Source organism: Lithobates pipiens, unplaced genomic scaffold, assembly GCF_037356315.1.
Source record: "Lithobates pipiens isolate NorthernLeopardFrog02 unplaced genomic scaffold, aLitPip1_a1.2 Scaffold_13, whole genome shotgun sequence".
Classification (NCBI taxonomy): Eukaryota; Metazoa; Chordata; class Amphibia; order Anura; family Ranidae; genus Lithobates; species Lithobates pipiens.
Genome location: NW_027507718.1, coordinates 468,898,707 through 468,919,667, shown reverse-complemented (window position 1 = coordinate 468,919,667; position 20,961 = coordinate 468,898,707). Strand labels below are relative to the sequence as shown.

The 20,961-nt window shown below is 43.0% G+C and overlaps 1 protein-coding gene across 4 annotated transcripts in view; it reads left to right on the top strand.

Annotated features, from left to right (window-relative positions):
* Positions 1-20,481, top strand: part of RGS12 (regulator of G protein signaling 12) — a 284,771-nt gene extending 264,290 nt beyond the window's left edge. For all 4 annotated transcript variants that reach the window (XM_077477871.1, XM_077477870.1, XM_077477869.1 and 1 more), the window contains exon 18: positions 14,042-20,481. In XM_077477871.1, the coding sequence (XP_077333997.1) occupies positions 14,042-14,388 (347 nt within the window). In that variant the 3' untranslated portion in view covers positions 14,389-20,481. The remainder of the gene's footprint in view (positions 1-14,041) is intronic.
* Positions 20,482-20,961: the final 480 nt, after the last annotated feature.

Sequence of the window (20,961 nt, the reverse complement as noted above, 5' to 3'; positions counted from 1 at the left end):
CTCCAGCCAGGAAAACGGCAAGCGGCACATTGCAAAAATACAGATATGAGACTGTAGGCACAGGAGGGCCTAAGCACCTTCACATACCAGGAAGCACCGTTTTCACTTTCAGTAGCAAGTCAATACAAAATGTACATTACTTTCTTATCCATTTAAGTTGTAAACCAGCCCCCATATAACCTCTTCCCTACCCAGCATGCCTCAGTTTTTGCTAGTGTCCTTAGGAGGTTGGAAACCTATTCCTCAGCTCCTCCACAAAGTCTGACTAATCTTTTGCTAGCCGACTAACCTTGGTTTGCTATACTGCTGGTATTTTTTCTTCAGTAACTTTAATCAAGACTCTGCCATACCTCTGCTTGAGCTGGTCTCAACATAATCTATAATAACATAAACGAAAATCTGAATTGTCAGAATCTCAGCAAAAGCTTTGGAGACTTTTCTCAGAATACGCCGAACTGGACGTGTAATGCTGGACTAAAATGTGGCCTTCTGGTACTGGACTCTGCACTATAGCACATTGTGACCACACCAATTTTTTTTTTTTTCTGGTGATACGGCTTCACCTTTTTGATCTCAGCTGGTGACCTCCCTATTAAGGTGTGAGGGTTGAGCACAGCTTGGTAAGAAGTGTCCATTGTTGGATAGCCCTGTCGTCCCTTGGACTGTTATTAGGCAGAACAACCAAGGATTCTTCTGCAATTACCCTCTGTGTGGAGCATAGTCCGGAGGTTTTGGTGGAACTTGATCATCCAGAGTTGGGTCCTTCACCTGCAGCTGAGTTTTTTCCTGGCCCCTTTGTTCCTGCTCTCTCAGGTGAATGATCCTTGTAGTGGGACTGAGATGCCTGCCTATTACTCCCCTCACTCCTTGACAGGATGGGTTCGGGAAAGGTGACTGATTTTTAGAATCAGTGTTGTGGAACCAATGTTTAATCTCAATCCTTGGGTGTACTCTAGCTACTCAGCGAAAAGGCTCATCCTTCCAGTAGGGGGTGTTTTTGTACATCAGTTGTGTTTTTTTTTTTGGGTTCCGATTGTTCTACATCAGGATAACTTCAGGACTGGTTCCCCTGGAGGGATCCACTTTAGTTTGGGTGAGGGGTTGCTTTTTTTTATCTCCTAGTTGGGGTGTCATGTAAGGACTTTCACAACTTTGTTGTTTAGCTACAAGATTGGTTGCTTGATCAGGACCTGATGCTCATCATGGAACATCTTTCTCTACAAGTAAATGTGCAAAGTTTGGGCCTTCTGTCTCATTTCGACTGGCCAGTCTTTTCTTTTGGGACTTTTTATCTCCTTTGTTTTGGTAGTATTTCCTTTCACCTGTTGTTTTGGTGGATTGCTGATTGTCTCTCTAGTCCTTGCTGGCAACAGTCCATTGCTCCATCAGTCAGATATTTCCCCTCGGCGATGGTTTAATTGTTCTATTCTAAATTGATTTATCCTTTGTACTTTGCTTGATTATGGCTGTTCTGCTGCCTTGCAGAGAGCTGCTCCTTATCTGTCCTTTATAAGGGAGGTTCCTTCATTACCCCTGACATGTGGTAATGTTATGGGCCTATCAGTGGCCGTTTCTTACCTCTCGGTTGGATTGCTTTTGGACATCACAACTGTAAAAGAATTCCTGGGTCCCTTAATGGAAAATAAAGAGAATTTTTAGATTTTTGTACTTGGTATTGTATTGTAGTCTGAGGGGTACAGGTCCTACACATCTCTGCTGTTTTCTCTATGTATTGTTTTCTCATGCTGAGTGGGAGGTTATACAGGGGCTTGCTTGCCAGAAGGATAGCGATGTCACACCCTGCAACACGGTTGGGGATAAGGTAGGTATTTTCTTTGCAGGCATTTTTGTCTTGGCTGTTTTAAAGAATAAATTCATCTTTTACTTATAACTAACAAATGCACATTTTTTTCCTGCAAACATAAGTGCATTTATTATAATTTTTTCCTGCGGGAGTCTGCAAGGTATTGCACCAGCAATCAGTGGATCATGGGTGCGATGTCCTACTCCTGCACACTCTTCCCCCAGCTTTCTGCCCATACCTATGAATGGGCTTTCAGTTAGAAAGCTGGAGAATGAGAGTGAATTGACCAGGATCGTGCTGATTAACAATCTCCCAGTTCACTGAGAACTGCCATCTGCCTTGGTGGTAGATGGGACCTGTAGTTTATTCATTCACAGATTTCTGTTAATGAGTGATGAAGCTGTGTGGGCGGAGCCCTGCACAGCTGTGTCGGTTTTAAATGTGACAATAGTTGGGGGGGGGGGGGGGGAGAGAAGAACCCCCACCCGCTGTCACAGGGAAGGGGGGGAGCCTGTTCCAAAGGTGAACTTTGTCCTACATTTTGAGTCTTTGCTTAAAGTGGTTGTAAACCCTTACAATCCACTTAGACCTACAGGTAAGCCTAGATTAAGGCTTCGCTGAAGGTCCAAGAAACATCTCCTAAACCTACACGGTTTATGAGATATTTACTAAAAGACAGTCACAGCTGTCTACGGCGCATGCGCCACAGACAGCGGCGCGCAGGTGCACTGTCACCATTAGCAGCATGCCGTTGCTAACGGCGATATGCCGTTAGTGGCGGCTCCCGTGCGCATGCGCGGGAGTGACGTCATCGCTGCTCCGGCGCTGTAAGTGGCTGCAGCAGCGATACTCGGAAGAAGATGGACGCTCCGGACTACAGGGGACATCGGTGACATCGCTGGCTCCTGTGTCAGGTATGTGACACATAATTGGCTACTATGCGATGCATAGTAGTCCATTATGCTTTACCTTTGCAGGGAGACAAAGCGGAGGTAAACCCATCAGGGTTTACTTCCTCTTTAAACTCCTACTCAAAACTGTAATACATTGCACCTTACTAGTCCTTGGTATTGTGGCTCAATTTTTCTTTTTTTTTTTTTACGCTGCTTTTGCTGTATTTTGACCTGGTAATCCTGCAAATAACACACTTCCTGTCCCTGGGTAGCTGTCACTCACTGTATCTATGGAGGCAGATGCTGTTGTGACCCTAGGCTTCTCTCCTGATATAGACTCAAAACATGTCCTCATCTCTTCATCTCCATTCGATGGGGAGGGACAGGGCAAGTGGTAGCTTGCAGAAGGGATCGCTGGGTAAGAAGGTTTTCTTCGGTGCAGATTACAGGAAGTGAGAAGGACTCTGAATTTCTAGTAAGATGAACAGATGCTTTCTATATTTCATAAAAATATTCTTGGGGAAAAAAGAAAACAAATGCAGCCAACAAATCTAAGGACTGTAAGCCGCCATATACTGCATTAAGTTATCCTTAAGGGTGCAGTCAATGAGAGAACAGGAAATCTGTGATTTTTACTGCAGCCTATAAATATCTGTAATCAAATGTATCTATACAGAGGAAACCAGGCAGCCTCACTAAACGCCAGTGAAGTTGTTTCCAAAATAGACAAGAGCTGGAACATTTCTCGATGACATACGAGAGGCGGATGGAGATGACACTTTATGTGATAAAGTGATCCCTGGATCTCGGCTGAAGTGAACAGAACCTCCCTGGTGTGTCGGGGAGTTTATCTTGTCCTTTCTGTGATAAATTAGGACAAGGGGGAAGTAAACAGCATTCTGATTGTTTTCCAAAGTCTTAAAAAAGCAAATGGAGGAAGATAGTCCTTGAGATAAGGCCAACTGGAGAGAAGCGAGAGGTCATTCATCCTGACTTGTCATCCCAAAGCGTGATTACCTGAACACACAAAGCGGGAGTGGGGGTGGGGGGGGGGGGGGGTCGGTCTTTATGGGAACAGTTTGGGGATGGGTCAGTCCTGTTCAACATGACTGTGCACCAGTGCACAAAGCAAGGTCCATAAAGACATAGATGAGAAAGTTTTGGGTGGAGGAACTTGACTGGCCTGCACAGAGTCCTGGCCTCAACCCAACAATACACCTTTGGGATGAATCAGAGAGGAGACTGCTAACCTGGCCTTGTCATCCACATCCACGCCTGACCTCACAAATGCACTTCTGGAAGAATGGTCAAACATCCCCATAGACACTCCTAAACCTTGTGGACAGTCTTCCCAGAAGAGTTGAAGCTGTTATAGCTGCAAAGGAGGGACCAACTCAATATTGAACCCTAGAGACTAAGCCCTTGTACACACGGTCAGACATTCCGACAGGAAATGTCCGATCGGACCGCGTTGTCGGATAATCCGACCGTGTGTGGGCTCCATCGAACTGTTTCCGTCAGAATATCCGACGGACAAAGTTTTAGAGCTGGGCTATAAAACTTTCCGACAACATGATCCGATCGGACTTTGTCCGATTTTGTGTAGAGAATTCCAATTGGACAAAGTGCCACGCATGCTTCAAATTCCTAGACCAAAGATATTGGCTACCAGCCTGAACGTAGTCCCATCGTAACGAAATAACGTCATCACGTTACGTACGGTCGGATTTTCCGACAACTTTGTCTGACCGTGTGTATGCAACTTTTGTTGTCGGAATGTCCGACCGTGTGTACAAGGGCTAAGAGTGGGATGTCAATAAAGTTCATGTGCAGGTAAAGGTAGACGTCCCAATAGTTTTGACAATATAGTCTATTTATACACTTGGTCTCCTATCCATGGGACCCCCCCCAACACGATTTGTCCAGTAGGGCTTTATTGGTACAGGCTCTTTGATTAAGCTCCTTACCGTATTGTTGTAGTCCTTGACATTTCTGATGAGCTGGTGTGCAGCCTGACCAGAACCTGGTAACAGTGTGGCCAGTCAACTGGAATAACAGATCAGAGAATTTGAGTAGTATCAATTACATTTTTTTATATTTTTTTGTAAAATCTTCTGATATTACAGAATTAAAACAATATGGTGAATGGGATAGATAAAAAAAAAAAGTATATAATTTTTTGCAAAATTTCCAACTCCAGTTCACAGTCTTTTAAATTCTACAAGCAGGATATTCTGAGCTGGAATACTTAGATGATTATGCCCCAGTTTGTCTAATACGGTGATCTCCAGACTACAGCCCTTTGCTTGCCATTATCCAACCTTTGGTGCACCATTCCATCCACTGCCACCAACATTGGGGCATAATTCCTGTTGCTGACACCTACAATGGGGCACTATTCCTCCCAGTGACACCAACAATGGGTAACAATTCCTTCCATTGACCCTAGCGATGGGGCATCATTCCTTCCACTCACAATTTCTCCTACTGACACCAAAGATGGAGCAGAATTCTTTCCATTGACACCAACAATGGGGCACTATTCCTTCACCTGAAAACAATGAGGAGGCACTAGTCCTCCCAATGCCACCAACGAAAGGGCATTGTTTACTCCCACAGGACATTTTCACCCCCACTGGCCCTAGTCCAGCCCACCTAAAGTCTGAAGAACAGTAAACTGGCCCTTTGATTAGAAAGTTTGGAGACCTCTGGTCTAATATGATGCCCTGGTCAAGGTTGGACCACATAAGAGGAGGTATTCTAGGGGAGTAACAAAGAGCACTTCTGACATTTGCATGAGAATGTTGTCTCACACAGCTTTTGCACCTTTTATTTATTTTCCAATTTTAGAAAGCACAAGTATGGCTTACTTCCTATTTAATGACACGTTTAACGCAGATCACAACACCGCTCCACTTGCATTGAATTTACCTGCTTTTAACTTTACAGTATATATTATATTATCAAAAGTATTGGGACACCTGCCTTTACATGAGCTTTAATGGCATCCCAGTCTCCGTTGGTTTTAATATTAAGTTGGCCCACCCTTTGCAGCTATAACAGCTTCAACTCTTCTGGGAAGGCTGTCCACAAGGTATAGCTTTATTTGAAGCTTTATTCAATATGTAATGAATGTAATGTGAGCACACAGCTGGAAAATAAAAGTAGCAATTTTACTTTGGCTACTTAAAGCGGGATTCCACCCTAAAGTGGAACCTCCGCTGATCGGATCCCCCCCCCCCCCCCCCCGGTGTCACAATTGGCACCTTTCAGGGGGGAGGGGGGTGGAGATACCTGTCAAAGACAGGTATTTTCACCCACTTCAGGGCATAGACTCCCGTGGGAGTCTACGCCATTTCCTGCCCTGCCGCGCTGTCTGCTGGGACACACACGGGTCCCAGTGACAGCGCAGAGATTTCCTATTGCACGGCGCGGCTCGCGCATGCGCAGTAGGGAACCGGGAAGTGAAGCCGATTCGCTTCACTTCCTGATTCCCTCACCTAGAATGGTGGCGACAGCAGCCGAGGGCCGAGCGAGTGATCGGCCTCGGCTGCCGGCATCGCTGGAACCCGGGACAGGTGAGTGTCCATTTATTAAAAGTCAGCAGCTGTAGTATTTATAGCTGCTGGCTTTTAATATTTTTTTTTTTGGTGGAATCCCTCTTTAATTGCATGGGCCCCAGGACACTTGCACCCACATCACCTCCTGTACTTCACAGACCCGTTCTTGCCCCTTCTGTCCAGGCCAGGGACATAATGCATGAGCTGCCTTACATTACCCAGTTTTCATCAGTTATATGATAACATTTTTCTGCTTTTAATTTAGTGACATCTGAGTACTGTAGGCAGTGATGAGTCTTAATGAGCACTTGAAATCAATAAAAGCGAGCAGTACTTTTGCTTCATAGGGGGAGACAAGTTCTTTCCCCGCTGACACATTGATGGAAGAAATTATGCAGGTTGAAATTGGAGTCCTGACAGGTTTCTGCTGTTGTCATTCCATGGAATATACAGTACCATATATATATTTATATGTGTAGGATTCCTTACGATCATCAAAACTTTACAAGAATGGATATGAGAGCTTCAATTCACACTAGTTTTTGAAAGTGAGTGCCTCATCATTTTCACTTTGTTGCTTGGTGAGTCATTAACCCCCAACCAACTGCCTCATGCAGGGCCGCTGATAGAAATCATGGGGCCCCGTACAGCCTACCTGACGGGGCCCCCCTTCAGCTCCACCCTGGCCCCGCCCCTGGCCCCACCCATTGCCCCTCCCCAGACCCCGCCTTGAAACACTGAAACTGCAGTGCGGTGCGAATCACATCCGGTTCTCGCTGCCGCAGCGGTGTGGACCCAGCCTAAAGGCTTTTAAAGCGCCGTCTATGGATAATATAAATTTACCGTAGTGTTCTGCCATTCCACAGGTGGGCATCGTTTTAAAGCATGGTATGTTTGGTATCTATTTACTCGGTGCAACATCTTTTATATTTAACAAAAAAAAAAAAGGGTATTCTTTTGTGTTTACATGTGCTAGAATTCATTAACCACTTGCTTACTGGGCACTTAAACACCCTTCCTGCCCAGACCAATTTTCAGCTTTCGGTTCTCTCACACTTTGAATGACAATTACTCAGTCATGCAACACTGTACCCAAATGAATTTTTTGTCCTTTTTTTCCCACAAATAGAGATTTCTTTTGGTGGTATTTGATCACCTCTGGGGTTTTTATTTTTTGCGCTATAAATGAAAAAAGACCGAAAATTTTGAAAAAAAACGCATATTTCTTTGTTTCTGTGACAGAATTATGCAAATTATTAATTTTTCTTCATAAATTTTGGCCACAATTTATACTGCTACATATCTTTGGTAAAAATAACCCAAATTAGTGGATATTATTTGGTCTTTGTGAAAGTTAGAGAGTCTACAAGGTGTGGTGCGAATCGCACAAAATTGATCACATCTGATGTACTGGTGGCCTATCTCGCTTCTTGTGACCCGAACAAGTCAGGAAAGTAAAAATACCCCCCAAATGACCCCTTTTTGGAAAGTAGACATTCCAAGGTATTTAGTAAGAGGCATAGTGAGTTTTTTGATGTCATATTTTTCCCACAATTCTTTGCAAAATTAAGATTTTTCATTTTTTTTTTCTCCGCAAAATTGTCATTGTAATAAGTTATTTCTCTCACATGGCATGTGTATACCACAAATGACACCCCCCAAAAAATTCTGCTACTCCTCCTGAGTATTACAATAGCACATGTGTGGGACTTTTTCACAGCCTGGCCACATAGAGAGGCCCAACATGCAGGTAGCGCCATCATGTGTTCTAGGAACATAAATTACACATCTAACTTGTTGACTACTTATTACACTTTTGAAGCACCAGGACAATGACACGTGACACTGATGACAGATGGCACTGATACGTGGCAATGATGACACTTATACGTGGCACTGATGACAGGTGGCACTGATGACAGATGGCACTAATATGTGGCACTGATGACACGTGGCACTGGTGACACGTGGCACTAATACGTGGTACTGAAGACACGTGGCACTGATGACAGATGGCACTAATACGTGGCACTAATACGTGCCACCGATGACAGATGGCACTAATACATGGCACCGATGACACGTGACACGTGACACTGATGACAGATGGCACTGATAAGTGGCATTGATGACACGTGACACTGACAACAGATGGCACGTGACACTGACAGGTGGCACTGATGACAAATGGCACTGATACGTGGCACTGATGACAGATGGCACTATGTGGCACTGATGACACGTGACACTGACGACAGGTGGCACTGACGACAGGTGGCGCTGGGGGCAGGTGGCACTGACGACAGGTGGCACTGGGGGCAGGTAGCACTGGGGTGGATGGCACTGGGGGCAGGTAGCACTGGGGTGGATGGCACTGGGGCAGGTAGCACTGGGGTGGATGGCACTGGGGCAGATGGCACTGGGGCAGATTGCGCACGGGTTAGTTGTGGGACGGGTGGCGGTGTGCTGGAGGAGGAACTTTTTTTTTTTTTTAATACATACAATTTTTGGCAGTTAGGTTGCCCGGGCCCCCCTGCTGGTCAGGCCCGGTACAGCAGGGCCAGATGTACTGGCCTATCAGCGGCCCTGGCCTCATGTACCAAACAGATGCCACTGATATGTACTTACCTCTTCTGGGTCAGTAACCCATTAAATAGTGAGAAAGAATGTTGGCACCAGGAGCTTGCACCATATAAATCACGTAAGCAGTGGCAAATTCAGAATTTCTGCTCTATCGGCTTTTTAAACTAGGGATACCAGTTTTTTTAAGACTGGCTATGAGTACCAATTATTACAGTATAATGCCCTGTACATACGGTTGGACTTTCCAACGGAAAATGTACAATCGGATCATGTTGTCGGAAAATCCGATCATGTGTGGGCTGCATCTGACTTTTTCCGTCTGAATTTCAGACACACAAAATTTGAGAGCTGGATCTAAAATTTTCCGACAACAAAAGCCAATCATTTAAATTCTGACTGTGTGTAGACAATTCCGACGGACAAAGTGCCACGCATGCTCAGAATAAATTACGAGACAAAAAGCTATTGACTACTGCCCTCTTTATAGTCCCGTCGTAGGTGGATTTTCCGACAACTTTGTGTGACTGTGTGTATGCAAGACAAGTTTGGGCCAAAATCTGTTGGAAAAAATCAGATGGATTTTGTCGTCGGAATGTCCAACCGTGTGTACAGGGCATAAGAGATAACTGTGCTGACCCTAAAAATTATATGTCTTACCACAGATCTGAAACAGTGAATGTATATTCTTCAATGATCCATCAATAATTATTAGTAACCAAAAATTATAAAAAGTACATTGTATACTAATGTAGGGAAAATTACAACAAAACAAATGGTAGTAGTGTATTAAGCGAAGAAAAGTCCCAGTATTTCTCTTCAGAATATAGGGAAAATTACATAAGTGAAATGAATGATAGTGTATTAACCACTTGCCACCCAGGACAATTCTAACATTTCTCTCCTACATGTAAAAATCATATTTTTTTGCTAAAAAATTACATAGAACCCTCAAACATTTTATATATATATATATATATATATATATATATATATATATCTTTTTTTTTAGCAAAGACCCTAGAGAATACAATGGCGGTTGTTGCAAATTTTTATCTTGGACGGTATTTGCACAGCAATTTTTTGCTTTAAAAAACAAACAAAAAAAAAAGACAGTAAAATTAGCACAATTTCTTTGCACAATGTGAAAGATGAAATTATGCAGAGTATATGGATACCTAACATGTCATGCTACAAAATTGCACAAGCTCATGGAATGGCACCAAACATCGGTACAGTAAACCCCCCTCCATTGCAGGGGTTACATTCCGGACCCACCTGCGAAAAGTGAAAAACCGCGAAATAGAAAGACCCTATTTAAATACACCCTAGGCATGTTTTGTTAATTTTTTAATAGCATTTAAAGGTCTTTAAACACACTTTTACACAATAGAAACACATAAAAGAGAGAGAGAGAGATCAAGAGGATTTTTAAAACACAAAAATATTGTGTTAACAGTATACTGTACAGTACAGTAAAAAATAGAGTACAGTATTGTATGTACTGTACTCAGCAGAAAAGAAGATGACTACAGTATAAGCAGCAAATAAGCAAATAATGTCAGCAAATAAGAGCAGCTACTATTCTTCTGAAGGCGCAGGTTCAGCAGGCGCTTCTTCAGGTGTAGGTTGGTCGTCTTCTTGCTGCTCCAGAACCTCCACTTCTACATCTAATTGCCTTGTCTACAGCTGAATGATGAACTTTGTCAGGAGAGAACCCTTCATAATCGTGAATAATTTCTGGCCAAAGCTTCTTCCAACAGCGATGCACAGTCTCCTTCATCTCCTTGAGGGCCTTTTGTATGTTCTCCAGACAGGTTGCAATGATGTAATTACGGCAGTAGTCATTCAAATTGAAATTTTCATCATTGTTCATGGATTCTACAAGATGATTCAAGGAGTTGCGAGTGTACAGTGCCTTGAATGCTCGTATCACACCCTGGGCTGAATTAAAGACGTGGTGTTGGGTGGAAGGAACTCAACTTGCACTCCTTCGTATGATAGATCCATGGCGTGGCCTCCTGCATTATCCATCAGCAGAAGCACCTTAAAATCAATGCCAAGTTGGGCAAGGTAGACCTTGACGGCTGGGATGAAACAATTATGGAACCACTCAGTTGTGAGGATTTTATTTATCCAAGCCTTAGTGTTATGCATCCAATGGACTGGTAGCTGGTTCTTGTTTTTATGCTTCAGTGCTCTTGGGTTCTTGGCCTTGTAGATCAGGGCTGGCTTGATCATAAACCCAGCAGCATTTCCACACATACCCAAGGTTACTCTGTCCTTATAAGCCTGGAATCCAGGGGCTCGGGCTTCCTCCTTCATGATGTAGGTCCATTTGGGCATTCTCTTCCAAAACAAGCCGGTCTCATCCATATTAAAGACTTGCACTGTTTGGTTACCCACCCTCCTTGATGATACTCTTGAAGGTCTCATTGGTGTACCTTGCAGCAGCTTCTTTGCCGACAGATGCAGCTTCACCTTGCAATGAGACGCTCTTCAACTGAGAGCGTTTCTGGAGGCGGTCAAACCATCCCTTGCCCTCAGAAAAACCTCCTGATGAAGAAGGCTGATCAGGATTGTTGCTGTCTGACCGTTCGGCTGCGGTAGCGCCTCCTTCAGAGCCTCCTTGATTGGCAAAAGTGTCGTACAGCTTCTTTGCCTGAGTCCTGATGGTGTTACCATCCAAAGTGATGCTTTTTTTTTTTTATGCGATCTTGGATTCAAATGGCCAACGCAGTTTCCATCCTAACAATGTAATTATTGCAGGAAGAAACAACTCTTTTTGCAGCTTTGTTGATGGAAAGTGCAGCAGTTGCCCTGATATTCTTCTCATCCTTCTTGATATAGCGAATCATTGACTGATTCATACCATAATGGCGGGCTACAGCAGCATAACTCTGTCCTTCCTTTATCATATCAAGAAGTTTCACCTTCTCCAGAATTGTAAGGAACTTCCTCCTCTTTTTTGGCTCACCAGAAGCCATAGCCTTAGAAGATGGGCGTTTGGGTGGCATCCTTGCGGCTATCCTTGCTTGGGGCAAAGTTACCACCCCCTCTAACGTCACCATGCTCGGTGCGGTCCACGAGCGAGGCATGCGTTCCAACGCAGCCTCGCTCTGATTCACCGCTATATAACCGCAAAATGGCAAAATATTACCGCAATATCAGAATAACAGGACAGAATAACAGGTCCTAATTAACATATATATACCGGGATTGCAAAATCTGAACCACGATAGAGCGGGGGTTTACTGTACTTAAAAATCCCCAATTTTTTTTACTGGTTACATGTTTTGAGTGACAGAGGAGGTCTAGTGCTAGAATTATTGCTCTCACTCTAACATTCGCACAGATACCTCACATGTGTGGTTTGAACACTGTTTTTATATGTGGGTGTGCCTTACACATGCTTTTGCTTCTGCCTGCGAGCACACGGGGACAGGGGTAGTTTACTTTTTTTTTATATTGTTAATTTCTCTTTTTTCTATTTATTTTTTTAGTTTTTTTTTTTAGTTAGACACTTTTTTTTAGCACTTTTATTCATATCACATCCCCTGTAATAGGAATATGACAGGTCCTCTTTACAGTGAGATGTGGGGTCAATAAAACCCCACATCTCACCTCTAGGCTGGGACAGCTGAAATGAAAAAAAAAAAAAAAAAAAAAGATTATCCCGGTTTCCTAGCCGAGGCGGCGCAGTTTGTTTGAATGCAGAGCCCGGGAATGATGTCATAACATCACGCCCGGCCTCCGAACGATCATAGAGTCTTCAGCAACCATCTGGTCTGTTGGAAATCTCTATGGTAAACATCTGGGGCCAGCGGATCCTGTCTCCGACTCACCGATGGAAGCAGCGAGTCAGTAGAAGGCAAGGGGGGGTCCCCTCTCGCAGCCCATAAGAACAGTCAAGCAGTGGAACAGCCATTATGATTATTCTTATGGTGTAGGGAACCACCGGGTGAAAAAGCAGATATCTGAATGATGCCTGTAGCTGCACCCATCGTTCAGATATACCCGCTCAAAGTCAAGGACATCATATGATGGCCGGTGGGCGGGAAGTGGTTAAACAAAGAAAAGTCTCAGGTCTTTTTGACCACAGATCTCATATTTAAGAGGTCCTGTCATGCTTTTTTCTATTACAAGGGATATTTACATTTTCTTTTAAAAACCGTGTAAAAATAAAAAGTAAAACAAATAAGAAAACATTTTTTTTGTTTCTGATAGTGATTTGTGCACCAAATTCAGGTAGTTCCAAAATGTACAATTTTTACACACTAGTGCAATGAATGTACCAAATTCAAAATAAAATACTGACAGTCAATCATCCCCACCTTTGTAAGATATGAAGACCAACTCTCTTTTGGCATCCAGACCCTGGTGCAGGAAGATTTTGCTGATTCATCTCATGTATGTTCTAAAAGTGGTGCATTGTGCGCCAAATTCAATTACAGGTTGTAGACAGGTATGTGAGTTCGGTGCGCTCTGTACCACTTCTACAATTCACTCCAATCACTTTCCCAACATCTGTCTGATCCAAGGAATCACATGGTACCAGTAGTGGGCAGGTACAATAATCTGTCATCCGCTGTGTCCGGTGGACACAGCGGGTGACAGATCGCGCTGGAGTGTGACCAATCCTGGGAGGACATCATATTAGAATAGGGTGAGCCGGAGGGATTTAAACCGTATAGGCACTTATTTTTTATGTTTTACATAGCTATGCCTGCAAAAGGGGCCAGCCTGAAATGATCTAGCAGGTCTTAATTCTCAGACTAATGTTCCACTTTGCAGAAAAAAATAAAAAGCAGCTCAAGGTTGAATACATACCTTTGATCTAGAACTGCCCCCTGCAGTACTTATTTTCTGACACAAGATGTCCTCAGTCTTGTAGATTGAATAATGCTCAGCATCATTTAACCTGGAAGACTGAGGAATGACAGTGAGTGCAGAGTTGCACAGTGTATTGATGCAGAGAGAACATGAGGACCGTGCATATCATGTGACCAGCCTGTGGACAAAGGTGAGTATTTTAAACAAAAAATAAATAAAGTTAAGGAAAACTAAGCTTGTAAATTACTTGCAAACACTGCAATACTAATTTGAAATATTACATTTAATTGTGTTAGAGATTATGACAATGTATGTAACAAGGGGGTTATTTGTCTTAAGCTTATGAAGTCTGTTTTTCTATTCATTATTAGGCTCAAGGGACAAAAAGAAGAGTCTATCACGGAGCACAGAGAGCTTCTGGGAGCAATCTCCGGATAGTTCAAAGGAGAAAATTGCCAACCAACGTAACCCTTCAACCCGTCTTCTGCCAGCTGGAAGAGTCATTGACGTAGATGGGGTGAAGCCGAGTACAAGGAGGAAAGACTCTGGGGACGATGTGGGCAATCTAAGCTTTGAGGGGTACGTTTCCGAGCTAAAGACTTGCAAGGGTCGAATGCGGACTGGTGTGTACAAGACATCGGACTTGCCAGCGATGGTGACTGCAAAGACTGAGAGGAACAAAGAACCAGACACAAAATATAAAGCCACCTTTGTGTAGGATGGAGGAAAGCAGGAAACGCTGCGACTCGTAGATTTACAGTTGCTGCAATGCTATCCATAGGATGCCTTAGTTAAAAGTATTTCTAAAGCCAAAGCTTTTTTTTTACATAAAGAAAAGGAAAGTTAAAAACACCTGACAGGCTGTTTTTCTTTGCCATCTGCATCTCAATGAGGAGAAATTCCTTTACTTTCTGTCTCAGAGACACAACAGGAAGTGAAGAAAAGTCTCTCTGAAAAAAAGGGAAATCCTTTTTCAGAAGGTTGTCACCAGGGCTTTTCTTCTCTGAGAATGGGTGCAGGAACCCCCCCTTTCTGAGTCACCCCTCTTCTCCGTCCCCTACCCACCTCTGATCACCCTTTCTTTGGTTTCACCCCCTACCCACATCCCATTACTATCCTTTTAGAGAATACAGAACCAGGTATCATTTTGTGGTAATAAGTAATTTGCATGGAATTAGTTGATAAGAAAAGCAATAAAATATTTCCCCTGTAGCCAGTAACAATAGAGCTCCCCCCAGCAACAGTAGATCCCCCAACCAACAATGGGCCACTGAAACAAAATGTCGCCCCCTGCAGCAACAATAGACCCTTGACAGCAACAACAGATCTCTCCACAGATAGTATCAGTAGACTTTCCAGCAGCCAATAACAATAGACCTCCCCCTCAACAGTAGATCTTTCCTACAAATAACTGCCCCCCAGCAATATAAGACCACCCCCAGCAACACTAGGTCCCCCACCAGCAACAATAGACCCCCCCACCCCCTGCAAAAATAGATCCCTTCTAGCGAGAATAGATCCCCCAGCAGCCAGTATCAATAGACACCCCCCCAGCACCACTTACCATTACATACAGTCAGTGCTGGCGGTGCCGGAACTGTGTTGCTGCTGAAAAAAGCAATGGTTGTCACCATAACAGAGGTTCCTTTTTGGAGGATTTGCCTTTATTCCTGTTCCAGCTCAATTTTTGGTTTTGCCTTAATTTAGCCTAATCACTGTTGGTAACAATGGTCACCAGGACACAGACATGTCAAATCTCCCCACTAAGGACTCTGACAAAAATATGGAAACAGAACAGGGGTTCTAGCCCTTCCGCACTTTATACTAAAGTAAGTACAAAAACCCTTGGCTCTAGATAGTCTTTGGGATAAGACACTGCCATAGCTAATATCAGTGTATGTTGTATGAAGCCATCAACAGTATAATTTGGAAACACTTTTTAGGTCCATTTTCATTTTGGTAATTGTTTTGCCAATGTTTCTTACTATCAGATGCTAGTGCAATGGAAAAATAGTAGCACTTCCCAGACAGCCAATCAGATCTTTTATAGGATATATCCCAAATTTCTACTGGCCGGGAGGTTAAATGAGAACATTGTAGAAAGCAGGATGACATGCATATCTCAAATCCCTTATATTTTCAACTCCAATGAGCACCAGGAAGTTTTACCCATGTTCTGTATCTATATGTTGTCCCACTGGGACAATTCCCTACACTTCCTGTCCTAGAGACACAAGAGGAATTATAAGGGGATCTCTCCAGATTTAGGGAAAATAGAGAGGGTGCATCTCCCAGCAGGCACAAAGACAGCAGAAAAACCCAACAGAGCTTCTAATGCTCTATGCAATAAGCTCAATTCACAAAGCTAACATACCAGCATAAGTATGCTTGTTTTGAAAAAAGTGACCATTATTTTCAGTTCAGTCCAATGAAGTCTTAAAATTACAGTTACATGGCAGAAAATAAAGTACCTTGGGCTGGAGTTAAAGCAGAACTAAACCCTTCTACCGTTTTCAGCCAAGGAAGCTGCCATCTTGGCATCTGTATGATCTTCAACTGCCATTATGCTGCACATGTGATCAGTTATGACACCAGCCATTGGATGACTTGACAGTTTGGTTGAGAGCACAAGCAATGTGACAGTTAGGGCTAGTTTACACTTGCTTCAAAACAAGGCTTCAGACAGGCTTTGTTAAAGCTCTCTTAATGACAGTCAAAGCTCCTGTCACTAAATAAAATGGTTAGCTTAAAGTCATGTTTACACCTTGTTTTTGCTTGGTGCTTCAATGAGGCTTCGGTGGAGCTTCGATGAGGCTTTGTTGGGGCTTCAGTGGGTCTTCAAGCGAGCTTTGCCATAGACTTCTATGGAGGCTTTGAAGACACTTTGAAGCACCACTAAAGCTACATGGGGTATAATTCATGAAGTGAAGCCAAAGCAAAGCAAAAACAAGGACAGGACAGAAAGCTAACCATTTTGTTTAGTTCCCATCAAGTGACAGGAATGTAAATGTTTTTTTTTTACACTGTTAAATCAATAGTTTAGTTCCACTTTAAAGCTTTGTGTCTTGAGCCTAAGCTCCATGATGTTTAGCTTAAGTCTACCTATACAAGCCAAAAAAATGACAGTTATTTTCATTTGATTCCAATTAAATCTAAAAATTGCCATTACATGGCTGAAAATAAAGTGCCTTGGCCTGGAGTTAAATCGGGACTAAACCCTCCTATAATTTTTAGCCAAGGAAGCTGCCATCTTGGCCTCTGTATGATCTTTAACAGCCATGATGCTGCACATGTAATCAGTTATGACACCAGCCATTGGATGGTTTGACAGTTTGGTTGAGAACACAACCAATGTGACAGTTACATTCCCGTCACATGACAGTGTGTTGTTTTTTTTTTTTTACACTGTTAAATTGGTTTAGTTCCACTTTAAAGCTTTGTGCCTTGAGCCTAAGCTCCATGATGTTTAGCTTAAGTCTACCTATACAAACCAAAAAAGTGACAGTTTTTTTCATTTGAGTCTAATGAAATCTGAAAATTGCAGTCACATGGCTGAAAATACAGTAGCTGTGCTGAAGTTAAAGCCTTGTGAATTGAGCCTAATCTCCTTTATATTTAAAGTGGAACTTCACCCATAAAAACTTGCTTCTTGCTGGAGGCTGCCATTATGCTGAAGCTCAGAGGCCCCGAACAGCAGTAAATCATAAAGTGGAACTAAAGCCATCGATTTAACTGTCTCAAAAAACAGTTAAGTTCCTGGAATGCCGGGATTTCTAACAGTCACATTTACTTGAATCCTCAACCAAACTGTCAAACCATCAAATGGCTGGTGTCATAACTGATCACATGTGCAGTACCATGGCAGTTTCAGTTTAAACAGAAGCATCTTCCTTGGCTGTAAAGAATAGGAGGGTTTAATTTCACTTTAAGGCTGTCAGCAGATCGGCCTCTACAAATTCAGCAGTGCCTAAAACGGGAGAGCAGTGGAGCATCTGCAGAGCAGGGTGAGACAATGTATTACTGGATTTTAACCATTTCATTTTTTGCGATTCAGCACTGCGTCGCTTTAACTGACAATTGCCGTGCGACGTTGTACCCAAAAAAAATTCCCACAAATAGAGCTTTCTTTTGGTAGTATTTGATCACCTCTGCGTTTTTGTTTTTTTGCGATATAAACAAAAAAAGACCATCAATTTTGGAAAAAAAAGCGATATCTGTTACTTTTTGCTATATTAAATACCCCCAAAAAGTTGACGCGTTTCAGCTTAGAAGGCCTTAGTCATAAGACATAGGCTGAAATCCTTATAGGCTGAAATGCGTCAACTGACTTAATCTGCGTTTGTTCACTGTGGCTATTTAATAACATTTAATAAAATGAAGACATTTTAAGAGCAACAACCGGAGTACGGATAATTTTTTCTACATCTATCTACAAAAGCCATTTAATTTGCATGCAATCTAAGGTAGGATCTTGTTTTACATAGCTGATCGCTGAGGGCTTGAATTTTGTTTGATTCCAGCTGAACAGGGTGACATTCGAGCTGTGAATGGACCTGTAAGCACCACCCGACTCAACTTAATTTAATTTAAAAACAACTGAGCCTGATGAAAATGATCGGCCCATCAGTGACTGCATTCTATCATTTGTAGTCATTATTCATCAGCTCCAATATATTCAGGCTGGGCTGCAACTGCCAGAATACAAAGCTGGCAGTGGAGATTACTTTGTCCTGCTGGTTACATAGTTACATAGTTAAGCCCCATACACACGATCAGATTTTCTGCTGATTTTTGTCTTCACATTTACCAAAACCATGTAGTAGAAGGGCCTGCCTGATTGCATACAAATTGAAACTCCTAAGGTTTGACCTCATATTATATGGTTTTGGTAAATCTGAAGGAAAAAATCTGCAGAAAATCTGATAGTGTGTATGGGGCTTTAGTAAGGTTCAATAAAGACACCAGTCTGTCCAGTTCAACCCGAGTGTCTACAGTCGTCCCTATCCCCGTGCATTATGCACTTGCATCAGTCCCTACCCTCAAGGAGCCCACAATCCAATGTCCCCATTCATAAACTAGGGCCAATTTTGGACAGAAGCCAATTAACCTACCAGCATGTCTTTGGAGTGTGGGAGGAAACCGGAGTACCCGGAGGAAACCCACACAGGCACAGGGAGAACATGCAAACTCCAGGCAGGTAGTGTCGTGGTTGGGATTTGAACCAGTGACCCTCTTTACTACTAGGTGAGAGTGCTAACCACTACACCACTGTGCTGCCCCAGTAGGTTAAACAAGGAAAAAAAAATAGCTGTATTTGACTTAAGTCTGTCCTGAGCAGATACCTAGTATCTGAGTGGTAGTGTTGAGGAGGTATCATAAAACAAGTCCAGTCTTGGGGTATTTTTCCAGTACAGAATGGATAACACGAACCCAAGCTTGCTGTTGATTTCAACAAATTTAGAATAAATCTCCCGTCTGTTCTAGCAAAGGAGTGTATTCTATCTCTCTTAAGCCAGCCATTGAGGAATCTGAATTTTGGCAGGTTCAGCAGGAACCTGCCAAATTTCGATACCTCTATGAGCAGGCAGGCTGGTTGTACTGAAGTTGAACTATCGACTTTAGTACTACCAGCCTTTTGGGTTTTATACGTAGGATCACTGCCGCTAGCTATAGCTGGCAGCAGTGATCATTGTATAATGACAGGGAAACCTCTCATTATCAGAATACATTAGCACAGTGAGGGGGATTCCTCCATCAACACAACAAAATCAAGCGAATTTCTAAAAAATGCATAACGTATAACCAGCCTTACAGTCCCCCTGATGGAAAACAAAATCCACTTGTTTTATGAAGCTCAATTGAGCTTTAGGTTTAAAGTGATTGTAAAGGGAAAAAGAGAATAAAACATGTCATACTTACCTGCTCAGCAGTGGTTTTGCACAGAGCAGCCCCATTCTTCCTCTTCTTGGGTCCCCTGTCCTTGCTGTGTACCCCCATAGCAAGCCGCTTGCTGTGGGGGCACCAATGCATGCTCGCTCCCGAGCCGGCTCTTTGTGTCCATAACACACAGAGAACGCATCTTAGCCCCATCCCTCCTCAATGGCTCCTGCATCTCAGGCAATTGGCCTTTACAACCACTTTGTTAGCAAACAAAAATTGCATCAAAACAAAAAGGTGTGCTAATTGTTGCAGTTTGTTTACTTTGGAAACCAGTCACAGCTTGACTAGAAAAGCCTTCCCCTTGCCAGCATACTAAAGAGACGAGCTCTTGCTCTCTGAGTGGAAGCAGTGGTCTCTCTGCAGAGGTCTGATATGTCCTAACTAGCATTCTCCATCCAGCAGGAATGTGGTCTTTGCCATTTTAAGGACTGTCCAGTGCTGAAAGAAATTTAGGGAGCATTTCTCCTCTTTGTTGCTCCCTTTTTTCCTGCTATTCCAGGCACTGGTTTGTGATTTTATAATAGTAATTACAACCCGGCCCATGTTATGTAGTGTGGTGATGAAGCAGAGTGTTACTAATTAAATGTTCCATAAGGCATCCAATTATAAGAAATTTAGAGTCCGGCTATTTTTATATGCTTGTAAATATTGTTGAATATACTGATTTTTTTTATACACGTGGTGTTTGTGGAAGATTTATGCACTTTTATGTCCTGTCACTGTAAATGTTTTCCTTTGTTATGAACTCCGTCTTGCATTGCGATGTAAATAAATTCCGTGTACGTGTAATTGATACTTTGTATTGACGATGAGATGGCCATCCTTGTATCACCCCAGTGGCTGGATTGAATTAAATTATTTTCAACTGCAACCTAGCTGCAATGCTATTCCCTACTAAGACATTACTGTATGTATTTTTATATATATTTTTTTATATTATCTTACATTTGCCAACGTTAGGATTCAGGCCATAGAGGAGCAATACAGTGTGTAGAGCCTGCCTAATGGCATTCTTGTGAACCTCTGCCATTATGTACAGCTGCCCATTAAGACGCATTAGAAGAGGCTGTCAGCCAAGGGTTGTGTAAAGGACCCGCCCGAGCACGAACGCATGCTCTAAGCGTAGATAGTGTGCATTTGGAGCATATGTCCGTGCTCATGAGGGTACTTTACTCAAACCCCAACGCACAACCAAGTACAGCTGCCTCGTCTAATGCATCTCAATGGGAGGCTGTAGGCTGCAGCAGTGGATTCCAGGAATGTCATTATGCCTTCTCTACCCACTGTACGGCCCCTGCATGTCCATGTGCTTGAAGTCAAAGGCCTCCTTCACATGAGAGATCCGATTGGG